General features: G+C 47.3%; 1 protein-coding gene across 1 annotated transcript in view; it reads left to right on the plus strand.

Moving 5' to 3' along the window:
* ARHGAP35 (Rho GTPase activating protein 35) overlaps positions 1-12,187 on the plus strand; it is a 78,610-nt gene extending 66,423 nt beyond the window's left edge. The window contains exons 4-6 of the mRNA XM_072608095.1: positions 2,777-2,908; positions 7,036-7,141; positions 11,375-12,187. Of these exons, the coding sequence (XP_072464196.1) occupies positions 2,777-2,908; positions 7,036-7,141; positions 11,375-11,732 (596 nt within the window). The 3' untranslated portion in view covers positions 11,733-12,187. The remainder of the gene's footprint in view (positions 1-2,776; positions 2,909-7,035; positions 7,142-11,374) is intronic.
* The last annotated feature ends 12,678 nt before the right edge of the window (positions 12,188-24,865 follow it).

Genomic DNA, 24,865 nt, shown 5'->3' on the forward strand with positions numbered 1-24,865 from the left:
CATCAGGTTGTACAGGTTCAAGTGTCATTTCTGTGTAGGTAGGTGATTCTCAGATCTAAACATCTGCCCCAGTCTCTCCTGAGCTGCAGTCTAACATTACCCAAGGCCTTTTGGATCTCTCCAACTCAGCCTGCTCTCCCAAACTTCCTGTCCCCCTGCCTCAGGGTCACCCTACACATCCAATCTGCTGTCGAGTTCTTCCTTCCCAACATCTCTCAATGATGCCCTCTTCTCTGCTTTGACTTCCTTCCGGTTCTCCTTCCCCCCCTTGCAGACCTGAACAAGGCATAAGCCATAAGCCCTTCCTCCATCAGCCGCCAAAGGTCTGATCACGTCACCCCCTGCTCAGTACACTTCTCTTCCCAAGCTGGTCCCTCCTGCCTTCCAGTCTTCTTACACCTTATTCCCCATGCTGCTTCACTGACCTTCTCACTGTTCCTCCCACATGACACCCAGCTCCCACCTTATTTCTTCCTCCTGGCTTCCTTCAAAGCTTAGTTTAAATCCCACTTTGTGCAGGAGGCCATCCGTTACCCCTCCCCCCACTGCTAGTGCCTTCACTTTGGCATCAGCTTCCAGTAATGCTCTTTATAACTTTGGAGGGAGAAATTGTTTCTTGGTGTGTATCATCATCATTGTTTGGTGGTTTGTTTGCCTGTCTTTGTATCTCCAGTGTTTAGTCCAGTTCCTGGTCCATAGTGATTAATAAATGTTTGTTGTTGGTTGACTAGCCATGTGCCAGCATGGTGCCAGGCTCTGGGGATGCAAGCACAGACAGCGTGACAGTGCCTGCTTGTGAGGAGCTTCTCTGGCAAGGCGGGGTGAGAACACCACACTTGAGTGTAGATGGAGCGAGGGGAGAAGATGTACAAAAGGGCACAGAGTTGTTGGAAGAGGGCACGAACAGTTTGGAAAATCAGGAAGGCCTTTGTGCCAAAGATGGTGTTTGAGCTGTGTCTTAGAGGAATGCAGGAGCTGGAGGAGGAGGGCTGGAGTGCAAGAGCAGTAGACAGGCCACAGTGGCACCAAGAGCCTTCCTTCCCAAGCTGGTTGCCTTCATGGTACATCCCCAGCAGGCTTTTCCTTTGCCTGGGTCATTGTTCTCTCTTGTCCTGGATGTGAGCCCTCCTCGCAGTTTGACATGTGTGTCGTCTCCTGTGGTTGTGAACCTCTTCCCAGATTGTCCTGGGTGCACTCAGCCGTCTCCTTGGTGCCCATCCACACCGCTAGGGCAGTGCCTCACCCTCCATAAATGCTGAGCTGAGTTTCATGGCAGGAACTGTCTTTGCCCCGAAAGTCACATTGCTCCTCCCAAACCCATCACACTTGGCTGCCTTCCTTCCTCCTACCTCTCCCCTCCTCACTCTCCTCTCCCCTACCTCACTGCATTGGCTCCTGCTTCTAGTGCCTCCCTTCACTCCACCTGCTTCCTCAGCTCTGGGACTCAACTGCAAGGTCTCCTCTCTCCCTGACTTTCTGGGACTCATGGTCCCAAGGCACAGACAGGATGGGTAGGGTCTTTGTTAACTAGGTGGGAGAGGTATGTTCCTCTTTGATGGGAGCTGGGATCTAAACAGCTCTAGATGGGACGGATCACACTACGGTTTTTCCCTCCATCCCCCAGAAAAGCCTAGAAGGCAAACTTGTCACAAAAATGGGATGACTTGTGACGTGTGTAAGAAGTAGGCTTATGAGCCTTGGGATTTTTTTCATGCTAATTAATGGCCTTTTTTCTGAGTCACTGACCCACTGACACAAGTCAAGATGGAAGGTGCTCACTTGTGATGAGCCCAGGAATGATGGGAAAAGTCCTTGGGGCCTTGTATCAGAAGACCTGGGTTGGAGTTTTAGCAGGATCCATGGATCTGTCATCCAGAAAGCTGACCTCTTTGTTGGCCTCCCATCTCTGACAATCCCCAATGTCTGGAAGGCATTCCCACTCCCACCTTTCCTCTGAGCATCCCAGCCTCAGGGTCCTCCCTCCCAAACTGCCTCAGATTTGATGAGTAAAAATTTATGAAGCACCATACTGAGTGCTCAGGCTACAGCTGGCCCTCAGGGAGCTCACATTCTGCTGAAAAAGACAGATGAGGTGTCTACTTCCCATCATGTGGGCACCATGGCACAAATCTTCACTCACACTGTTGCCACTAGGACATGCCACATTCCTGATATTGGCCCTCTTGGTGGTGCCAATGCCTTGGGCCCCGTCACATCTGCATGGGGGTTTCTCCTGGGCCCTGGGGCTGGTGGTGCTGAGGAAGGCAGGCCCCTTGTCCCTGTGGGCTGGCAGCAGGGGCCAGGTGGGGTCTGGGCAGCACTTTTTGCTGAACGCTTGGGTTCAAGATTCCAAGCTGCTGCAATGAGGGGAGGTGGGGAGGCGACAGCTGCCTGACCTGCCTGGCACCTGCTGCTTCCTGGCTTTCCTTTGAATATATGGTATTTGTTCTCTGATAGGTCCTTGTTTTCAGAAGGGAAGCTTCTCCCAAGTAGAGACTGTTTCATCCTTGTCCTTGTTTCCCAACATCCCACCCTGCATCTGACACAGAGCAGGCATTTTACTGAGTGACTGGTGTGCTCTGTTTTGCCCTTCCCAGGGTGGAGGGGCATGGGCCACCTCAGACTTTGCCTGTGTCCTCATGGTCTAAAATCCAGAGCAGGGGGGCTTTGCTTGGTGCCCCTCGAGTCTGTGCTATTCCCCAGAAGCAGTGTCCTTTTTCCTTGGTTCTAACAACTCCAAGGTTGGTGTTGAGCTGATCCTGCTGTTTGTTTGCAGACCACAGCTTGGACCTGGCTGAAAAGGACTTCACCGTGAACACTGTGGCAGGTGCCATGAAGAGCTTCTTTTCTGAGCTGCCAGACCCCCTGGTGCCCTACAGCATGCAGAATGACCTGGTGGAGGCCCACAGTGAGTGCAGAGGTGGCATGGGAAGGGCTGGACCTGGCCTTGGGTCTGTGCAGTGTCTTTCATTTCCCAAATACTCAGCTTACTGACCTAAGCCTGGCAGAATCACCCCTGCTGGTGGAGCCTTGGTCCTTCATGGTGTGACCTCCACAGGCTCCTGTTCTTCATGTCCTTCGCAGAAGGACAAGGTTATTCCTCACAGGTCAGAAGGCTTTGCCTGGATTCCTGGATCAAATGCTGGGGGACTATGAGTTGGGCGACTCTCACTTTGGCTTCCATGTCCCTTCTCTTACCACGGCTTATGCTCGGGGGCTGATGTCTCATGGTCAACCAGTCAGTGCTAAGGCTGCACTACAGCCACAGCAGGAACCCTCATCCCACTTCCTCTGTGGGATGAGTACTAGGTTTGTGAATCTCTGGCAGGGCCTCATGGTCTTTGTCGTCATAAACATGAGGGTTTCTGCCACTGAGAAGCCATCCCTACCTGCCCACCCACACCCCCATCAGTTTGTCAGGAGAACAAGAAAAATGTTTATTTGTGTTCAACTAACATTAGCCAAGTCTTCCAGTCTTGCTCCACACTCGGCTTTCCCTCCTTGGCCCACTGTGGCCAAGCTCACCCTCTTAACCTTGAGACACTTGGAACAACAGAAGGTAGACTCTGTGCTCAGACTGTCAGACTGCAAAGGGATTGGAAAGTGTCAGGCTTCACTCCCTCACTTTGCAGGTGACAAAACTGCTCGATGGGTGGGGCAGTGAGCATGGCATGGCCTGGTCACCAGACCTAAAAAAAGACTTTGGAATCCTAACAGGATTTCCCCAATGCTCAGCACTCCCCAAGGTCACAATGTGAAGGAATGATGAAACTGCCAGGGCTGTATTCAGTGTGACCTTGGAGAGAGCCCAAGACTGAGAGGAAGCTTTGTGAGGCTGCTAAGGTCTTCCTGACTCATGCCTACCACCACTCCAAGCTTCTACATGACATCCAAAGTCCCTTCTCCTCCAAGAGTCTGTCTAAGAGGAAGCCAGTCTGGGGTACTGGGACAAGCGGGCAAGCCTAGCACCTGCAGGAGCCCAGATGGGCAGCCTGCCTGTGGGACTAGAGGACAGGGGGCTTCACTTCATTTTGTCCCCTTCTCAACAGCCAGTTCCTTGAATGTTCAGTCGTTTGGGTCTCATGCCATTACGCAGATCCATCCCTACCTGGGGTGCTTCAGTTAGAGTCAAGGCAGAAAAGAGAGCCTTGAGGCTCCCATCTCGTTTTGCAGATGAGGAATCTGAGGCCCACAGAGGGAGAGGGACTTTCTCAATGTCAGATGGGTATGAGCAGCCTCAATTCAGATTCAGGACTTCTGGGGCTAAGTAAAGCTTCAAGCAAGATTCTTGATCAACTTTTCTGAGCATCAGTTAAAGGGCACGGAAATTCATGGAGATGTTTGGAGAGATGGAGGGAGATGGAGGAAGGGCTGGAGCGAGAGCAGGCTTTTAACTCAAGGTGCTGCTTTACTTCCCTGTGATTTACCTCAGCTATGTTGACCCCAGCCAGCTCCAGTGCTTCCAGATGGGCCTGCTCTGAGCTCGCGCCTGGGAGAGGTGCGCCATTATTTTATTAAGGAAACTTGACGCCGCACACGTGGGCCTCACATTTTCCAAAATTAAGCCATTTAAAAGTGAAGTCCACAGAAAGAGGACTGCTGCCAGTTCATCTTAGATTGTCAGGAGCAGCTGGGGTTTCTTAGTTTTTATGAGGCGTTGTCTTCAGAAGAGCCTTGTGGGGAGGTTCCCTTTTCAGAAGGGAAGGTGGGACCTCATCGGAGTGGCTCATGTGTTTCAGGGAACCTTCCCCAACCGGTGCCTTTGGAAGCCAGGATTTAACATTTTTAGACTCCATGGCCAGGGTTCTTTCCATGATATCCTGTCGTCTTTTTTCTCATTGAGAGGGAAAGGCAGTCAGTTATTCGCTGTTATTAAGGCATAGATTTAGAACTATCCTGTTTTGTTATATACTGTTTAGATATTGACCAACAAACATTTATGTAGCACTTACTACATGCCAGACTAAGTGCTGGGGATACTGAGAAGGGCAAAAAATGCCCGCCACAACCCGACACCCCCCCCCTCCCCCCCCCCCCCGAGATAGCTCCAAGTCTGATGTGGAGAGAGCATCCAGGTGACTTCTGTGCAGCACTCCTCTGATGCCTTAGGAGGCCCTCTGAGCAGTCTGTAGAGAGGAGCTGTGCTTGGACTTGTGAGCCCAGTCTGGCCTTTCCAGCGCCCTCTCCCAACACTCACACTCTGCACAGGTAGCCTTTGCTTCCGTGGTGGGCGAAAGATGAAGTGATTGAGGAAACAAAGATTGAAGCTTCCAAGCATTTCGATTTATTAAGTAATGCATGCCAATTGCCTGGGAAACCAGGACCAGGCTCCTTCCTTAGCCTAGGGCTAGACCCCAAATATAGGGGGAGACAGACTTTTTTACACATTAAAAATAATTAATCAAATAAGACTAATTAATTAAAAGAAAACAGTTAACCAGGATACAAAATTAGGTTATCTGTTTCCTAATTGGAGGAAAGATTAGGGACTTTTCAAGTATGGAGGGAGAGAGCAAAAAGGTACAATTCCCTAAATTCAGAAAGTGAGGTGTTCTACTCTCCCTAAGTGTCTGTAAACAGTCAAAGGAACATGGAAACAATAAGTGACTGACTGGCATGGGACCAGTTTTCAGATAAGACATAAGGGTTGCTTGAGATATACAATTGTGAGAAAAGTCCTTGCATCAATCTTTGGGTCTGACCAGATTTCTGGTCAGCATAACCAGGGTCCTTAGTTAAGAGGGGATCTGGCTCCCCAGCCACGCAGGGATAGGTTTTCTCCCAATTCCCACAGTTGAATCAAGGTTTTCTTACGGAAAAGGAATTGAACCAGACCCATCATTGAATAGAAAGGGAACTGAGCCTGATCTCAGAGTAGACTCACAAGATGGAGTCTAGGGTTCCTTGAATTCCCACAGTTGGCCACTTACTGTCATCCCCTCAGTTTCTTCACTCCTAAACACGAATGTTCATGTTCACCCAGATTCACCTTGACTCACAGTGTTTCCTGCCCATGTATTCTCCTGCCTAACATAGAGTAAGCCCTTAAGAAATGCTCTAATCCCATCTTTGCACAAAGTGACGTCTCACTTTTCCCACAGTCTGCCTTACTTTTAGTATGAACACATTCAGCCCCAAACATGCCTTGCCTAAAGTCATACAATAATCCATTGGCAGAATTGAAATGGCAGCCCAGGTGCTCTGGCTCCCACACACCATGCTGCTTAGTTAACACTTCTTCCCTTATTAAAAAATACTTAAATTACCCAAAAGCCAGAAACTAAATGGATAGAAAGTAGAAGCTAGTGGCCTGAGTAAAATAGAAAATGATCATAAGACTGGCTATTTGAGAAGTTCCAGAGTTGTCTGAACAAACCCAGCCACACCATCCTTCCTCAGGCTTTGAAGCTCTCAGTTTTACCCTTGGAGCCATATTCCAGGAGAGTGAATAAAAGGGGCCAGACTTTTTAATGTACTCTCTAGGAATTCATTTGTAATTATGAACCACATGACCAGGGAGCTTTGTGTCTCTCTCAGAGTCATCCAGGATTCCTAATCCTAGCCTGTGGTTTGTTCCCTCTGTGGAGATTGGGACTATGTGTGAACCAAAATTTCATCATCCAGTCCCAAAGTGCAGTCTCTGCCTTGGGATGCACGTGTGCCAAGGGTGATGTGATAATGGAAGAAGGCTTTTCTTTGTATTAGAACTCCTGAATCGTTCATTATTGGACAGCTGTGGCCAGCAAGCCCCTGCAGCAGACAGTGCTGGCTTTCACGGTGCTCTTGGGCGCAGGCAGGGGTGAAATTGGCCCATATGTCCATCCGATGATGACGTGGGTGGCAGTTGAAGAGGGACCTCTGCTTGCCTATATGAGAGCAAAACCAGCATCTGACATTCATCTATCACAGCAACTTCCACACATCTGTTAACTGCCCTGATGTTTACATAAGCCCCATGTCTCAGGGCAGAGTAGGGCTTTGCGAGCCTCTGCCATCGATGCTGTTTCTTCACCTTGGTTCCTTTTGCTTTGGCAGAAATCAATGACCGGGAACAGAAGTTACACGCTCTGAAGGAGGTGCTAAAGAAATTCCCTAAGGAGAACCATGAAGTCTTCAAATATGTCATCTCTCACCTAAATAAGTATGTTGGTGGTTCTTCCTCACTCAGAATATTTTGTACAAAGCTTTATTTCTATTTTATTTAGTTCTTGGAAATATCTCAGTCAGAAGCTTCTATAGGCCTTGGTTTTCAGGTTCCACAAAATGCTTCCCTTATATATACCCTGTGAAGCAAGTATTGAAAATGTCATTTTCCAGATTTTATGGAAGAGAACACTGAGGCACAAAGATAAGGTGACTTCCCTTGGTCACAGAGAGCAAGTATTGGGCCCAGGACACAGCCCTGGGGCTCCTGACCCCTGAGACCAACACACTTCTGTTAGGTGATGCCAGCTGGCTCCGAGGCAGTTTGGGTTTATCAGAAGAATTCTGATCTTAGGCTGGGGATGAAGGTGTACTCCGTGTCGCAGTGGTCAAGAGCTGACTTTGCCACAGTGTTGAGGGGTTTGCCTGCCTCTGATCAGTTAGAGAATTCCTCTGTGATTCAAAATGGGACCTGTCCACGGTCAGGCTTTCCTGGCCTGTAAACCCAAGTGAACAGAAGTCCAACTGTGCACCAAAGTGCAAGTAAGTTGTGGGCTTGCCCTCAGCAGCGTGTGTGAATTCCCCGCTACCTGAAGGTTTGATTATGGTACCTGCATGTTGTGGAGGAGATGACAGGGTGGACTGTCACCAGCCTCCGAGTTAGAAGGACCCTCTTCTGATGAGGAATCCTTTCCGTAACCCACACAACAAGTGATGGTTCTGAGGTGGTTTGAAGATGCCTCCTGGTGGAAAACTCACCATGCTACGAGGCTTTCTGTGTCCCTGTGCTCAGCATGGAAGGTTTCTCCACAAAATTCATCCATTGTTCTTTAGGGAAATGCAGAATAAGTCTGAGTTCTGTTCAAGAGACCAGCCTTCAGATCCTTGGGGCCAGGCCTGTGCCCCCTGAGTTTTCCCTTCTGCAGGTCAGTGTGCTTGGTTTTTCCAGCCATTCCTCATACAGCATCCTCTTCGCCATTCTCTTGGCTGACCTCCAGACGCCCAACAGCTTATCCATAACCTTAAACAGTTGAAGAGCTGAATGTGCTTTTGTTTTCTACAGTCCTTGCCTTTGACCAATAGCAGTTGATTGAAAATACCCCATAGGGTTTCCATCTGCTGTCCAGGGTTTCCTGATTCTTTATGGTGCTTTCTAGATTTGTTCTGAAAGAGGGGAAAGGGAACACACATTTATTAAGTGCCCTCTATATGCCAGGCTAGTTTACCTTGCAAAATGCTTTACAAATAATCGTGTCCTTGGACCCTTACAATTACCCTGGGAGGTCGGTGCTGTTATTGTCCCCAGTCTATAGTTGAGGAAACTGAGACAGACAGCGGTAAGTGACCTACCAGGGTCACCTAGATAGAAAGTGTCTGAGGTTGGATTTGAACTCATGTCTTCCTACCCATGTGCATTACCAAAAGTATTTCTTGTACCTATCCCATTTGACAATGTTTTGGTGTTCTCTGTTCCCCTTGGATACAACCTCCTCCAGGACACCGGCACACACACACACACACACACACACACACACACACACACACTTGTTATTGTCAAAAGAACCCCCATCTTGACCAGTGCCATTCACCATTTTCCTCTGTTTCTCTCAGCCCAGCCCCTGTAGAGCTACATCATCATTCCTGGCAGTATGAGCAGCTGCTCCCTCCTTAGGGGCCAGCTCCTTCCTCTTTGGAAAGGAATCTTATGATTTAGCTCCAGATTTTCAGTGACCCTTCCTGTCATCTTCCTCCACATTCCAACCCCTCCCTGTGCACCCTTTAGAATTCCCCTCTTCCCTTTCAGGTCCCTTTTTTAAAAAAAATTTTTTTTTTTTTACATTTAAGCCCTTATTTGTTTTTTTAAAAGAAAAGTTTCGTTCTCTCAGATAATCTGGAGAGTAGAAAGGCATTACTTAAGCAGCTCTCTTCACCATCTCTCAGTCCACACTTTTGCTAGCAGTAACAGCTACTTGACCATGGCTAAAAGGCAAATATTAGACACTGTGCAAACCATCTCAGTATTTCCTCTTTTCTTCATACTTGCTGGGATCAGTGTCCTTGCCAGGAGCTTAGTGGCACCTCTCCTGGAGCTCTGACAGGGGCCACCTCCCTCAAACAGCCTGAATCCCTTGGGGGCTGCTTAAGATTGCCCTTGCTTATATCTCCCACAGTTCCTTCACCATCCTGACTCCAGAAAAGGAGATGGAGGTTCCCAAGTGTCCAGCATGTGGTCACACACACTGTGAACCTGGGGCAGAGACCAGTTCAGACTCTGAGTCTGGTTCCCCAGGACGGTGAATGTCTTTCCACACTGGGATTCCTCAGCTCCCTCCTCAGCACAACAACAGAGTTCAGAGCTGATTGGAGCTTGGGAGACTTGGCACCAAGGCTGGGAGAGCAGGTGGTAGCAGCTTCACATGAGGTAGAAACAGTGGAAGTTGTCATTCTCCCCATTTTATAGATGAGGAAACTGAGCTTTAGCACTTCTGGGGCCTCCCTGTCCATGATCCTCCAGCCAGACCCCAACCCAGGGCTCCTCTGCCCTCTGTTTTCTTCCTCCAGTCCTGCATTCCCAGGCATGTCTGACATGAGAGGGATTAGTCCTAGGTCCTCGCCTTGTGCATGGGTTCTATTTCTGCCCTATCCCTCACTATCTGCAGGTAGCAGCTGTGCCCAATTCCTCTGAGTCAAGGAATCCTTCCAAGTGAGACCTGTCTGGTGCTGTCAAGAAGCGGCTCCATGGCCTGTGGAGTCTCTCTGTCAGCCCATCCATCTACTGTGTCTGTTCCATGCTGCCCCTAGAGGCCTGTGTCTCACCTCTTACCTCCCCTTTGGACTGCAGCCTCAATGGCATTGTCACTCTTGCATATAGCCCAGAGAGAGAAAGATGGGCAAATAGCAGCAACACTTCACCCTCAGGGTGCCAGGCACTCTGTGTGCCTCAGACAGGCTCACCCAGCTAGGGAGAGCGAAGGGCAGCTCCTGTCTCCTCTGTTGCCCCAGAGTCCTTTTTTCCTGCTGCTAAAACCGGACCAGTCTGTGTGCATGGCTGCCCTCCTGCTTTCCCTAAATTTTAAAGAACTTTGTAGGGAAAAGTCAGGGAAGAGCGCTTTTGAGAGAACTCTGTAATTAAGAGGGTTATAGGGCCTTGGAGTTTTATCTGGAGATCTTCGAATTTGGAGTCCAGCCTCCCCTTCTCATGACTAAGGAGGTCAGTGCCCAGAGAGGGCACACCATTGGTACATAACAAGCCTGGTCTTCTGACTCCAAGACAGTGTGCTTTCTCTTAAGTAACACCACTGCCGATGGGCTCCCAAACTCCCTGGACTGAGCTCGTCCACTCCTTTAATCCGTAGCCCTCTCATTTCATAAATGAAGAAATGAGACCTTGACAAACCAAAAGTCTTTTCCAAAGGTTATCAGTGGGTGCTCATGTAGCATCCTTCCGCTTGTTCAGAGAACTTTTACATGCCACTCATCTGTGACAGTAGTCACCCACATTTAGATCACACTTCAAAGGATGCCACATCAGCAGGATCAGAACACAAACCCACCTTTTCTGAGTTCAGCCACACGCCCCTGTATGAGGAAGTTCTGCCCTGGGACTCAGTGATGAGAACGAACAGAATGGGGCAGTAGAGAGAGAGCCCTCCACAGGTGCTAGGGCCCAATTTCAGAGGTTCTCTGGGACTCTGATTACTCTGGCACCCTGGTTTCCTCATCTGTAGGATGATTGTGTTGGAGTAAATCCCTGATACCTTAAGAGCTTGAAACACCTCTAGCCCCACAGCCATTCCAGGCCTGCTGTCATAGTCTCTCCCTCCTCTTCTGTGATGTAGGACACTGCACCCTTCCCCCAAACTAGGAAACATGCCCAGTAATACTGGAGCTCATGTCTGTGTCCAGCTCTAAAGGCTGCAGAAAGCTCTTCTCACAGCTCTGTGAAGGGAGGAGGCAGACAAGGACACTCAGGGCCTGTCCAGTGGAGTCGTCTCTGGAGAGAGGAAGCCCCTGGGTGACGTGGCCCAGGGTTAGAGTCCAGCTTGGACATTTCCTCTCCCCAAGATCAGGGCTTTCTCCACCTCATCAGGCTGCCTTAGAGGATGGGGCATCTTTCAGGACTGATGGTACTGGGACTGGGTTTCCTCAAAGTCGTTTTTTACTCCTCCTGCTATGTGTTACATTTTGTCACCAGTAAGAAATACTGACCACAGCTTTGTGTCCTTTGCAGGGTCAGTCATAACAACAAGGTGAATCTCATGACAAGTGAAAACTTGTCCATCTGCTTCTGGCCCACTTTGATGAGACCGGACTTTAGCACCATGGACGCCCTCACGGCCACACGGACCTATCAGACAATCATTGAACTCTTCATCCAGCAGTGCCCCTTCTTTTTCTACAATCGACCCATCGGCGAGCCTGTCGGGGCCACGCCCAGCTCCCCCTCCTCGGTTACTCCCACCATCCCCTTCCTCACATCCACACCCGTCATGAGTCAGCCATCCCCTCCCCAGTCACCTCCTCCCACTCCTCAGTCCCCTCTGCAGCCACCACTTCCGCCCCAGCTTCAGGAGGAGCACACTCTGTGAAGAGCTGGCTGCCAGGGGACAACCAATCTGGGCTTCTCTTTGGGGTAGAGAGTTGGGCAGTGGAGCAAGACCAGGGCCCAGCCTCCAGGGAGCATGGGGTGATTTCTCCCCTCTCCCCATCTTTCTGACCTCAGTTGGGATGGCAGTGTGCTGGTCAGGAGCCAGTCAAGATACCCATGCAGGGGCTAGACTGACCTTTGACACCATGCTGACTCCCTTTCTTTGGCTCAGAGGGAACCAAGCCCCAGCAGTGTTCAGTGTTGATCAGCTATCTGCAGGCCAGTTCCTGGAGTGCTTGGCCTGACCACTTGTACAGAACTGTCTGGGCTTGTCCCTGGGCAAAGCCTGAGACCCCCGAGGACAACTTCTTTTTCCCTTTTTGTTCTCCCCCAAGCCCATGTTCATCCTCCCACTGTAAGTGTGGTCTTGCTGGAATACCTGGGTTCTGACGGCCAGACTGGTCTGGACAATGGGCAGAGAGAAAAGGTCACATGGATTTTTCTGACTTCACTGGTTCCCCAGTCTGTTGGCAGCAAACTGCCTTCAGAACAAAGAACACTGGAAAAGAATTTTAAAAAACACCAGGGAAAAAAGGATGATAGCTCATCTTTTGGCCCTCCCAGAGGCAGATGGTGCACACTGGCTCAAGCAGGCCTGAAGTCCAGGGACAGCTCCCTAGAGCATGGAGACTATGGGGGCTGTTTCCCTGGGCCCCATGGCCTTGGCACCCTCCCTGCAGCAAACCTCGGCAGCACTTACCAGGAAGAGCCGAGAAGCCTTGCTGCATCTGAGCTAGACTCGGCTTCCCTTTCCCTTGGGAGCATTGCACGTGGTTCCTGAGACACAGCGTGTGTGTGTGAGCGTGTGTGCATGTGCGGATGTCCAGGGGAGCAGCCCCAGGCACACTTTGGTTCAGATTTTGAGGTTTTTTTTGGTGGAAAGGTGCTGGGTCGGTGCTCCAGTGGTCGAGACCCCAGTCTGGAGGGAGGCAGAGAAGGGTCCATTTGGGCAGTGAGGCTTCTCTGACTTTCTATCCCAGGACTATCCTTTGGACATCACAAACACTACACTAAAGGTTAGCTACTTTTAGCCTGACTCCTAGAGCCTGGGGGTTTCTATTCCCCACCCATTTCCCTGGAAGGTAGCCCCAAGGTACCACACTACCCCATCTGATTGCTGCTTCCTGCCTCATCTTCAACACTAATGACCATGGTGCCAGCCAGCGGACCGAGACACCCAAGCCTACCATGGGAAGCAACTTGGGTGCAGCAAACCAGTCTAGGGAGTCAGGATACCATGTAGCACACCTACCCTCCTCTTGAGCCTGTGTGGCCTCCTGGGGTGCCTTGAGTATGCTAGCCCTGTTTGAAAAGGACCTGTCCCCAGCCTCTCCCTAACCCCTTCTGGAAAGTAGAAGGATGGATGCCTGTTTTAACCACCCCCCAAACCCTGCTAGGCTGCTATGTGTATCCATCTGCCCCCACCCTTCTGTCTTTGGATCTGGTCCCCACAGGCCCTCTAGCCGGCCTCCAGTGTCCCTCCTTCCCCAGCAGCGTCGATGTGAACTGGGCAGTCTGGTACTGGCGAGGGGCCGGGCAGGGAAAGGAGCGGCTGCCCAGCCTTTGTGTTCCTCTTTGCACTTTACAAAGCCAGGATCTGTGGAGGGGCTTGAGCGGGCAGGGTGGGGTGGGGGGTGAGAGACCTTCCTCCCACATGAAATCATCCCCTGGGTAAGCTGGATTCTTCATGAATCAACATTAATTAGCAAGCTGCATTAACAGTCCACCTATGGCACAAAGTGCTTGAAAGAAGCAGCATTTCCTTGAGTTCTGTAGCCTTATTCCATAAGAAAATGGATGCAGCCAACATGCATGTGCATCCCTGTCAATATTGGAGGGTGGTTTGTCTTCTGGGAAGAACCTGTCCTCTGGCCCCTGCAGAGAGCCCCCCACAGTCCTGCTGAAAAGCAGGTGGAGGTCCCTGCTTTGACACCGCCCCTGCTCTCCAAGGGAGGAGGGAAACTGCCATTGTTTGTGTTATCTCTGTGCCTTCATCCGCTGCTCCTGCAAAACCTCGGCCCAGGGTCACTACAGTGGGCCAGCTTCTCTCTGGACTTTGAGGAGGCTTAGCAGTCAGGGACAGGGTAGATGAGGAGGGTCAGCCACCAGGAAGAGATGGGGGCCAGCGGCCATTCCCTCCTCAACCTGTGTGTTTCAGGGCAGAATTGTTCAGGGCTCTCTCTGTTCCCTTCCCTCCTGCCCCCAGCCAGTTCACATTGTACCATTCATCCCTGGAGGGCAAGACTGTCCACCTGAGATCTGCCACCACTAAGTCTCAGGACTTGGCAGGTGCATAATTCCATTGGTGCCACCTAACCTTCCACAGATGGCCTTGGGAGTCATCATGTCTCCATCCCTATCCCTCCTTGTTCGGGCAGTTAGAGCCAAGCTCTTTCATTCCCAACATGTCTGAAGTGAGGAAGTGGGGACAGAGAAGGGAAGACCTGCCCCCTAGAGCCTCAGGCAGTATCCCTTTCCCTCTGACCTCCTTCAGAATCCAAACAAAACCAGTCCAAGTGGACGTGAAACTGAATCTTCTCAGAACTAAGAACCATTTTCCCCAGTACTTGGGAGTGGCTTTGGAGAACCGTGAAAAGACAAACCAGTTCCTAAGTTTTCCCCCTAGACAGATAGTGGTTAGTGGCTTTTTTTGTTTCCCTCGTCCTCAGAGAAGGACCCTGGCAACCAAAGCCTGGGGCTGCCACCACGGGAAGATGTAGGATTGGGGGGCCCAGCTCCTGGCTACCAGTGACAGAGCCTCCCATCTGGCCAGGGCAGGCAGCCACTCCTATGAATTCTCTGCTATTCCCAGCCCTCCCAGTGGCCAAGGCAGGCCATACCAAGTGTAGCTATCTGCAATTTACAAATAAGGAAATGAGAAGCCTTGGAGAAGTTGTGGAACTTTCCCAAGCTCCAACAACTTCCTGGTGATAGATTGGGGGCTAGAACACTGGTCTGACTCAGGTCACAGTGCTTTTTTCACCACCTAGAATCATAGACTGGAAGGTACTGTAGAAACTGTCTAATCCAACTCTTTACAGATAGGGAAACTGAGGCTCAGTGAGGTTATAGGGCTTACCCAAGTCATGCATGCCATCTAACATCCAGCAGTGGCTTTGGTGTTCTGGGAAGGACCCATGGTGACCTGCCCACTCCCCACACACATGCGCGCACACACATATACTCTCCATTCCCTGTGGAAGTTTGGCTTCGGTGACTTAATGGTCCATTTGCTCTTATCACATGTTGGCATGGTTCTTATTAACTAGACTGGTTTGTACACTTTTCTCTTCCTTGCTGCCTGTCTTTCATGGAGGCCAAGATGGAGATGATTTCTCTCGGGGGGGAGGGGGGATGCAGGCTCATGAGCTAGAAGGAGCCTTCAAGGTCATTTAGCCCGAAATCACTGTCCATTAGGATTCTAGGGCCAGGGGTCTCTTCATCAGCATCTGCAAGCTCTTCATTGCTCTTATGTTCTTTAAACAGAAGAAACTTTTTGGAGATGAGCTCTTTCCAAAATGTAATTCCAGAATACCCTTCAAAATCATGTCTGAAAATACTGCCTTTTGAATCATTTTGTGAAAAGAAAGGATGATGGTGGAGATGGCATTGTGCATCTTCGTGGTTGAGGGTCTTCCCTTTTGGTGCTTATTGCCATTCTTTTTGTCCTCATCCCCCTTTTTAGTCACATCCATGCTACCTGTAGCCCCAGAGTCCCAGGTGTGATCACTGCCCCCTGGTCCGTGCCCCCCATTGCCACCATCCCCCTCATATTGGGCAGAGATCTTTCCCATTCAATGTAGTCAAGATGGCCTAAGTTATTGTTTTCCGTAAAGAAAAGAAAAATCTTAAAACTTCCCTGTGTACATTTTAAAAAAAAATGTCTCAAGATTGTACGGGAATAAAACTTGTTTGAACCTTTGGAATAGTGCTGCCGCCGACTTATTTTTCTGGTACTAGTATTTTTCATATGTTAAATGATCTTTATATGTGTCGAATTAACATATTTTGAGTTTTCACAGGAAAACAGAAACATACTAAATGGTATTAAAATGTGTTAGTCCAGCTGTGTGCCCAGAATTCAATGTCTCAGCAAACATGGAGAACTGTATGTAAAGAAAAGTATCCCAGTTATTTCTTTGTATTGTTAGGGATGTTACCCAGTACAACCCTTAGTTAGTGGTGTTAGGAATGTTTGCTGCTCCCTTTCCCCAAAGAAATTTTTTACACCATTTTTTTTCAGACCTAAAAGCAATTAGTGCATGGTCCGCTATAAATGCTGTGACTGAGACATCTCCAGCTGAGGGATTTTTTTTTCCCATTATGGTTTTTTGTTTTGTTTTGAAAACATGTATTTGCTACAAAGTATTGTACTTGTCTCAATGGGAATGGTGTAAAAACTGAACAGGCCTTATGTGACATGTATCATAGTTAATAAATGAATCTTGTAAAAAACTAAACCAGAAAAAAAGTTGCAAGGTGCCTGGGGGTGCCGGCTACCCCCACCCAGGAGCCCAATTAATGCAGGACCTTTCTGTTTGGGGCCCAGGAATTCTCACTGTCATTCAATTTCAGGTGACAGAAGGGGTGGGGTTTGGCTTCTGTGGATCTGTACTGGTACACCATTGGAGAGACTCCGTCCCCTCTACCATATTTGCAGACATGTGCCTATGGTACCAAGATCCCTGGACCTATCCCATGTAGAGAAGATGGAGAGGTGTATCCTTTATGTACCTCAGAGGGAGCAGGTGAATGTGTGCATTTTACACTCTGGTGCTGCCTACGGCATGGAGAGACATCTCTACCTGGACAGCAAGAATTCAAGTTACTGAACTCAACATTGACCTAGAAAGCTTGTGTGCCTGTGCCAGGCGCTGGGGATACAAAGAGTGGCCAGAAATGGTCCCTGCTCTCAAGGAGCCTTACGGTCTAATGGGGTTATACAGGATAAATCGGGGAAGTAACAAAATCAACATGTGTCAGAGAAATGGTGCCAACTCTTCAAGCTAGGCTCTGAAGAGTACTCCTAATCAGCTACCAGACACTTCCCCTGGGGCTGCATGCAGGCGGAAAGACGGTGGTCAGTCTTGATCCCAAAACAAGATTCCCGTTCTTTTGCTGACCAGGGTGAAGAGATGCAGCATTCATATGCCTCTGTTCTATTTCTCTGCCCCTTTGCCCCTTCTGCTTGAACCAGAGCAATTGTTGCTCTGCCCATGGGGATTGAGCTGAGAAGCTCTAGAACCAGCTGTTCTAGTCTAAGTACAAAAAGACTGGTTGTCTCTCTCCACATCCGTCTTCTGGAACAGGATATCGAGCTTTGCTGAAAACCAGATGCCTTTACTGGGAAAGGTCAAAATGATTCCACTGCCTACTGCTTGGTTTTGTTCAAGCCTGGCCTAATTTTGAAAAATGATCATATTTTGATGCTTAATTTATTAATATGAATATTATTCCATTGGTCCAGTCCCCTAACCCTACATGCACTCTTCAGCAGACCCAGGGAACAGGGTGGGCAAATGTGACATCAGGACTGCGCGGGGAGGTTCCTCCATCAGTGGGAATTTTTAAAAGATCTTTCCAGAGAGTGAGCAGAGAAGACAGAGAAAGAGAAGTGGTAGACTGCCCAGGGCACATGAAACAAATTATTTGGTGCCTACCATTTGCTAGACACTGAGGATGAAAAATTAAACTCTGTTCTCAGGCAGCTTTTGGAAGGTGGGGTGTAGAATCAAGTCACGCACAAATGAATTAGTATAAGATCTATAAAAGGCAATTTTGAAGAAGGTACCAATAACCTGGAGGGGGTCGGGGAAGACCTCACAAGAGATAACTCAGTTTTGAATCAAGGTAGAGATTCAGTGAAGTTTTAGGCCTAGGGGACAGCGCATGCAGAGACAGAGGAGGGAAAAGATCTTGTCCTAAGATGATGAGAGGTGTTGGAGCCAAGACCAAACACCAAATGGGAGTTTGTATTTCATGCTACAAGAAATAAAAGAAGCCCGTCCGTGGCTCCTCTCTCTGGTCCATATCCTCCCAAAGCTCCTCCATAAGGACCATTCTCAGCATACCAGGAGCCTTCTTGGAGTTTATCTGACCTTTTGTCAATGTCAAAGGGGCTGTTATCATTTGTCATCCCCTCACCAGGTGACTGCCCAGCACGCCTTTATCTCCTTATCATGTGGCATGGTAATTTCTTCTTTGTAGCACGTAGAAACCTACTGTGTGTTCTTACTATATCCTTCTCCATTTCCTTCAGGGTTGCCTGTAACTCAAATTCCTTGACAAGGTGGTCTGTCCTGGTTGTATGGTTGTAGAAAGTAGAGCCCCCAACTCAGAACTCTCAACACATCATTTCAAGTCCCATGTCCGACACGCACAGTAGGCAGGTCACTTCTGAGTGCCCTGAGCGACTGACATAAATTAGATGGTGAAGGAAGTTCCACACCAAGAGTTCCCTACACTAATTAAATCTCAGGACTGTAAAAACAATCAAAAATCACTATTCCATAACAGTCATAAGAGCTGGCATGGGAAATACATCATGTCCTTTGGTCCTCACCACAACTCTGTAAAGTCCCTGACCCTAAACAACTCAGTCCTTGCTCCCCCACAGTAGTGTCTCGTAGGACTTGGGGAGATGTCTACCGATTTATAAAGAGACAGCTCAAAGCTCTGCATCAGAAGATACTGGGAATGCAGAAAGGAGCAGCTTCCCCTTACCACCAGCAGCCTTAAACACTGAAAGAGATATGACTGTAAATCTCTCACCCCAAGAATCTAAATGCCTGGAAATCTGATTGGACCAAAGAGACATGATGCCTGCTGGGCCTTGGAGCTCCAAAAAGGTTTGGCGCTGCCTGCAGTCTTGTTTCTGCCCACAGGGTGGCAGGACTGTCCCGTTACTTGGGATCTCCTGTGTTGAGAGAACTCAGACATCATGTAATGCCACCCCCACCCGAGGAGAAATGGAGGTTGAAAGGGCAGACGTCATGATGAAATCTGATGAAAAGGTGAGAGATGACCCTTCTCATTATGGATCCCAACCTCTCCTATCTTCAACAAATGCGCTCCCACAATCATCCCTTCTCCCTCTCCTTTTCCTTCTCTTTGCTTCCTTTCCTCCTTCCTCTCCCCAGCCTCTTTCTCTGCCTCCTCTTATAGGCACTACCTACCAACTCCTTCCCTGCTGTGTATACAAACAACCAAGTCTCCCTTCTTCTAAAACAAAAACAAAACCTTCACTTGTTCCTATCACCTGCTCAAGCTATCCATCATCATCATATATTTCTTCTCTAAAACTATATCCTCTCATAGTCTCCTGTACCTCTCTCCTTCACTTCTGAACCCTTTGCTCATCTGGCTTCAGACCTTATCACCCAGCTGATACTTCTGTCTCCCAAGTGAACAGTGAAGTCTTAATCCTATCTTTCAAGCTGGAAGAGACTTCAGAGGCCAACCTAGTCCAGCCCTCTTGTTGTACAAATAAAGAAACTAAGTCTTCTGGCTTATTTGGTCACATAACTGGTAAATATCAATTAGAATTTGAACACACGCCTGCCTGACTCCAAGTCCCAAATTCTACCACCTGCACCACACTGGCTCAGTCCAAAGCTCAGGCTTTTATCACCTCTTGCTTGCATGGCAGCAAATCTTCGAGTCTCCCCCCTTTCCAGTCCATGTTTCCATGACCTCACCAAGGTGTGCCGCTGCTCAAGATGCTATGTCTCCCTATTGCCTCTAGAATTAAATACAAAAGCTGGCCAGTGAAGTTGATCTGTTTGCTGTCTTTCACACACACCACTCCTCCCACCTCCAGACTTCTGCAAAGGCTAGATGTACTCTTTGTCTAGAAGGTTCTCCCTCCTCACCTCTGCCTCGTAAAATCTATAGCTTCCTTCTCATTCATTCAACAGACAAGACATCTTCAAATATCTGACAGCAGGAATTTCTGCTTTAGGCTTCGTCCTACCTTGCCCCTATGTTCCTTCATTCCCTCCTTAAACAAAATGGTTTTTAAACTGCCCACCATCCTGGTCAACCTTTCCTGGAGGCCCTTCAGCACTGACAAGAAAATAAGATTACAGTGGACATCTTGGTGGCACAGCAGATAGAGGATGAGACTTGGAAAAAGGATAGAGTTCAAATCAACCACTAGCTGTGTGACCCTATCTGCGCGAGGCATATGCAAAATATGGGGGGCTGATAATAATAGCACCTACCTCACAGGGTCATTGTGAGGACTGAATGAAAAAGCATATCTAAAGAGCTGTGGAGACCTTAAAGTGCTGTAGAAATACAATATTATTACCATCCTCATTCCTACTGGAAAAGGCCTTGGAGGTCATCTACCACAACCACCTCTCCATTTTGCAGATAAGAAAACAGACCCCCAAGATGAGGTGTCCTGTCCAAAATCACACAGCTAGTAAGCGGCATTGAGCTAGCTTTCACACCCAGTCCTCTGACTCCAAACAATGTCTATCACGGGGTCCAGATCTGAACTGAATCCTTCAAATAGAATCTCAGCAGGACCATCACATCCCTCCTCCTGGACACGTCCAAAGAAATCCTTAGCTGCTTCCAACTTGATAACTCCAGCGGTCTTTATGGTTCAGTTGAAGACTTGCCTCCAGCAGAGGAGACTCTGCTGGAAAATCAGAGGGAAGGCAGAACGGGTGCTCCTCTACTTGGGAAACAGACAGTGTAATCCCCATCTATGACCACCAGGGGGTAGCCCAGCACTGTTCTCTTGAAGAGAGGCCAGCAGTACAAGACTCCCCTTCTGTTCACCTTGCTGGGTAGAAGCCAGGACTCCTTCCACCAACACCTCCATGCAACAGAAGCTTAGAATCTCAGCCTTGGTAGGGACCTCAGCAACCACAAGTCCAGCTTTTGCCTGACCAAGAGCCAGTTCAGGCCTATCCAACAGGGAGTCATCCATTCTTCTCTGGAAGTACACTGGATAAAGACTGGGACAAGAAATCCCAAGTTCAAATTCTCCCTGTCATTTACTAGCCTAGTGACCTTGGGCAAGTCACATGAGCTCTCGAAGTTAAGCCTCCATTTCCTCATCTGCAAAATGATGGGGTTGGACTACAAGGCCTCTGAGGTTTCTTTTGGTTCAAAGTCAGTGATCCTCTACCCTCTTGTGGCAGGTCCTATTGTTGGAGAGATTTTCCTGACATTCATCCTAAATCTGTCTCTTAGGCAACTTGGTGGCTTCTGGTTCTGCATTTGGGAACTGGAAAGTACAAGTTGGAACCCTTTCCCAAGTGATTTGAATCCTCTACTCACATGGACCTTAGCACAGTGCCTAGCATCTTGGTAGATGCTTAATAAATGTTCATTGACTGACCTGGGACCTCATCATTGGGACATTCCCTCCAGTGATGAAAATTGGTGCAGTGCTCATCCATATTCTCCTGCCAGATCTCCACAGGGGATCCAGGGTCTACCTAACTGTCCCTCAATAGTGAAAGAAAGCCAGTGGGATTGCTGTTCTCCTTGTTTGTCCTGTGCTGCAGCTTCCTCATTCCCACCATGTGCCTCTCCATGCACCATGTTCAGTTTTAATTCTTCAGAGACGGTTGTGTTCTAGGTCTTACAGCTAGAGAGTCAATCAGTCATGCAGTCAACCAACATTTAACACATGCCAGCCATTGTGCTGAGTATATAAAGGCCAAAACAGGTTCTCAGCCCAAAAGCAGCTCACATTCAAATGACAAAAACAGCATGCAAGTAATGATGTATGTCCAAAATATGTGCAGCTTTAAATGAGAACTACTGTCCGAGGGAAGGCACGAGTGCTGGAGAAGGACTAGGAAAGGTCTCCTACAGTAGGCAGGATTTGAGCTGAGCTGTAAAGGAAGTCAGAGAGGTTCATAAGTGGAATGGAGGAGGACATCAGAGAAAATGCCAGAAATCTCAAGTGTCACGTGGGAGAAGCAGCAAGAAGGCTACTGTTGTTGGATCACACGAAAGAGAAGCAGGAGAGAAGAGGGTCTTAAAAACCTACAGAGGGGGCAGTATCCAGAAGAGGGTGGTTGACAGAGTTAAAGGTCAAAGAGATTAGGATGGAGAACAACCAATAGAGCCATTAGATTTGGCCATTAGATCTTTAGTAACTTTTGGATGAGAAGCTTCATTGAATGGTTAACTCAAAGGCAGATGCAGAGAGTTTCGAACCAAGCAAGAAGAGAAGCAATGGAGGCAGACACCTGGGGTAGACATCTTTTTCAAGGAAAAATTAAAGACAAAATTAAAGATTCAAGAGTGAGGATGACAGAGGGGAGAAGATACAATGATACTGGCACAATACTGGTGTTAAAAAGATTATTTCTGGGAGAAATTTTAAGACATTAAGGGAGCTTTGCAATTTCTTGTTCAGTTTTTGCCCCAGACCAACATTATCTCTCACATATGTTCTGCAGATGAACACTATTGGCTTTCCATCCAGCATCACAACCTGGACAATAGATGTGGAGTAGTCCACACATTGAACAACACAATCCCAGATTGCTAATTATGGGGTAGGTTGAAATGGCCCTATCCTGAAGAGAACAAAGATCATCTCCAAACAGGCTGGACTGGACCAAGTTAGTCTACACAAAGGTGGCCTATCCTGCAGGCAACACAACTGTAAAGATGTTGGGTAATAGATTCAAAAGGTATCTTAAGGAGGGTAAGATAGCAAAAGCATGGGGGGAAGTCAATACCAAAAAAAGAAGGCACATGAGAGAAATTAATAACTACCAATGTATACAGCTACTTTCCTATTGATAATGAAATCTTCATGAGGATTATCAAGAAAGGGCATCCTTCATCAATTAGGGAATGGCTGAACAAGTTGTGGTATATGAATATAATGGAATACTATTGTGCTATAAGAAATGATGAACAGGAAGACTTCAGAGAGGCCTGGAAAGACTTATATGAACTGATGCTTAGTGAAAGGAGCAGAACTAGGAGAACTTTGTACACAGCAACAACCACAGCGTGCGAGGAATTTTTCTGGTAGACTTAGTCCTTCATAGCAACGCAAAGACCTAAAAAATTCCCAATGGACTCGAGGCAAAACACCTTCCACATCCAGAAAAAGAACTATGGAATTGGATCACAGAATTAAGCAGACCATTTTCTCTTGTATTAGATTTTATTTTGTTTTATGGTTTCTCCCATTCATTTTAATTGTTCTATGCAACATGACTAAGGTGAAAATGTTTTTAATAAGAACATATGTGTAAAACCTATCTAAGATTGCACACCGTCTCGGGGACAGAGTGGGAAAGGAGGGAGGAAGGAAGGAGAGGGAGGGGGAAAAAGTTAAGATATATGGAAGTGATTGTAGAAAACTGAAAACAGATAGAATAATTATAGAAGAAGAAAGGGCATCCTTGATGAAGGTCTTAGTAAACAGTGATGTTCCACAAAGGACCATGTTTTGACCATCATGAAATTAACTTAAAGGTGTAAAAAATACAAAATTCCTCTCTCTGTACTTGTTGGTCTGATTTGGTAGAATAAAATTTCATCCTATATGCTTCTTCCCAACAAGGTATCTCACATACATAGATCAAAGTCATTCAAAATTCCTTGAAAGACTTAATAAGGAGAATCTTGTTGGATGGCCCTTTGATCACATACATCATGCAAGATGTAAAACAGGATATGTATGATAGCCAAAGGCACTTGCTGCTATGAACGCCCAGAATCCAAATGGAAAAGAGACTCAAGTGCAATATATGTATATATATATATATATATATGTATATTTTATATATATTATATATAATATGTATAATATTTTATATATATGTCACACTATAATGTGTATGTGTGTATATATATGTGTGTGTATGTATATATATACATATATATATAAAACTTTGCAATCCTCAAAATGCTATATAAATGTCATGTTATCTTTGCTTTGGAGTCCATCAGTGGCACTTTTCCTCACTCTTTCCACTGTGTTCTCGGAAATACCTGCTCCATAAGTAACAAACTTTCTCCTGTATAAAATCTTTTCAGCTCCTTCCATTTTCTGGCTCTTTCTGGCCCACCCTTGATGACATAGCCTCCTTGGCCACCATTTCCACAACTGGATATACTTTTACCCATTCCGCCTAACTCACTGGACAAGATGGAGCAGTTGAAATACTCTCTTTACTCCCTATTTCCACTCCATTCCTCTACAGCCATCACTCAGTAACCTCTCCTTCACTGAAGTTCACTCACTGGATATCACCCAGTCAAAATTCTGGTAGCTGGTTTTCTACAGATCTCCAAAATATCCCCCTTCTTTCCTCAGTGAGTTCAATCCCTGGCTCACAGTCTTTCTCTCTTACCCACCCCCTGCCCTCATACTAGATAATTTATTTTTAATTTTTAAATTTTCATATTTTTCCAATTAATGTAAAAATAATTTTAACATTCCTTTTTTTAAAATTCTGAGTTCCAACTTCTCTCCTTCTCTCCTCTTTTCTCTCATTGAGAAGGCAAGCAATTTGATATATATTATACATGTGTAGTCATAAAAACATTTCCATGTTAGCCATGTTACAAGAGAGAACAGACAAAAAAGGCAAGAGAAATAAAGTTTAAAAAAATATGCTTTGATCTGTACTCAGACTCCATCAGTTCTTTGGAGATGGATGGCATTTTTCATCATAAGTCCATCAGAATTATCTTGAATCTTTATATTACTGAAAATAGTAAGTTATTCACACTTGATCATTGCACAATATTGGTCTTACTGTGTACAGGGTTCTGGTTCTGGTCACTTCACTTTGCATCCGTTCATGTAAGTCTTTCTAGGTTTTTTCTGAAACCATACTCCTCATCATCCTCATAGCACAATTGTATACCATAATTTATTCAGCCATTTCCCAGTTGATGGGTATCTCCCCTATTTCCAATTCTTTGCTATCACCAAAAAAAAAACTGCTATAAAAATTTTATACATTAGGCCCTTTTCCCTTTTCTTTGATTCCCAGAATGCATATGCTAGGAGATAGATAGGTAGGTAGATAGATAGATAGATAGATGATAAATAGACAGACAGACAGACAG

The sequence above is a fragment of the Notamacropus eugenii genome, chromosome 5 (assembly GCF_028372415.1).
Source record: "Notamacropus eugenii isolate mMacEug1 chromosome 5, mMacEug1.pri_v2, whole genome shotgun sequence".
Lineage (NCBI taxonomy): Eukaryota > Metazoa > Chordata > Mammalia > Diprotodontia > Macropodidae > Notamacropus > Notamacropus eugenii.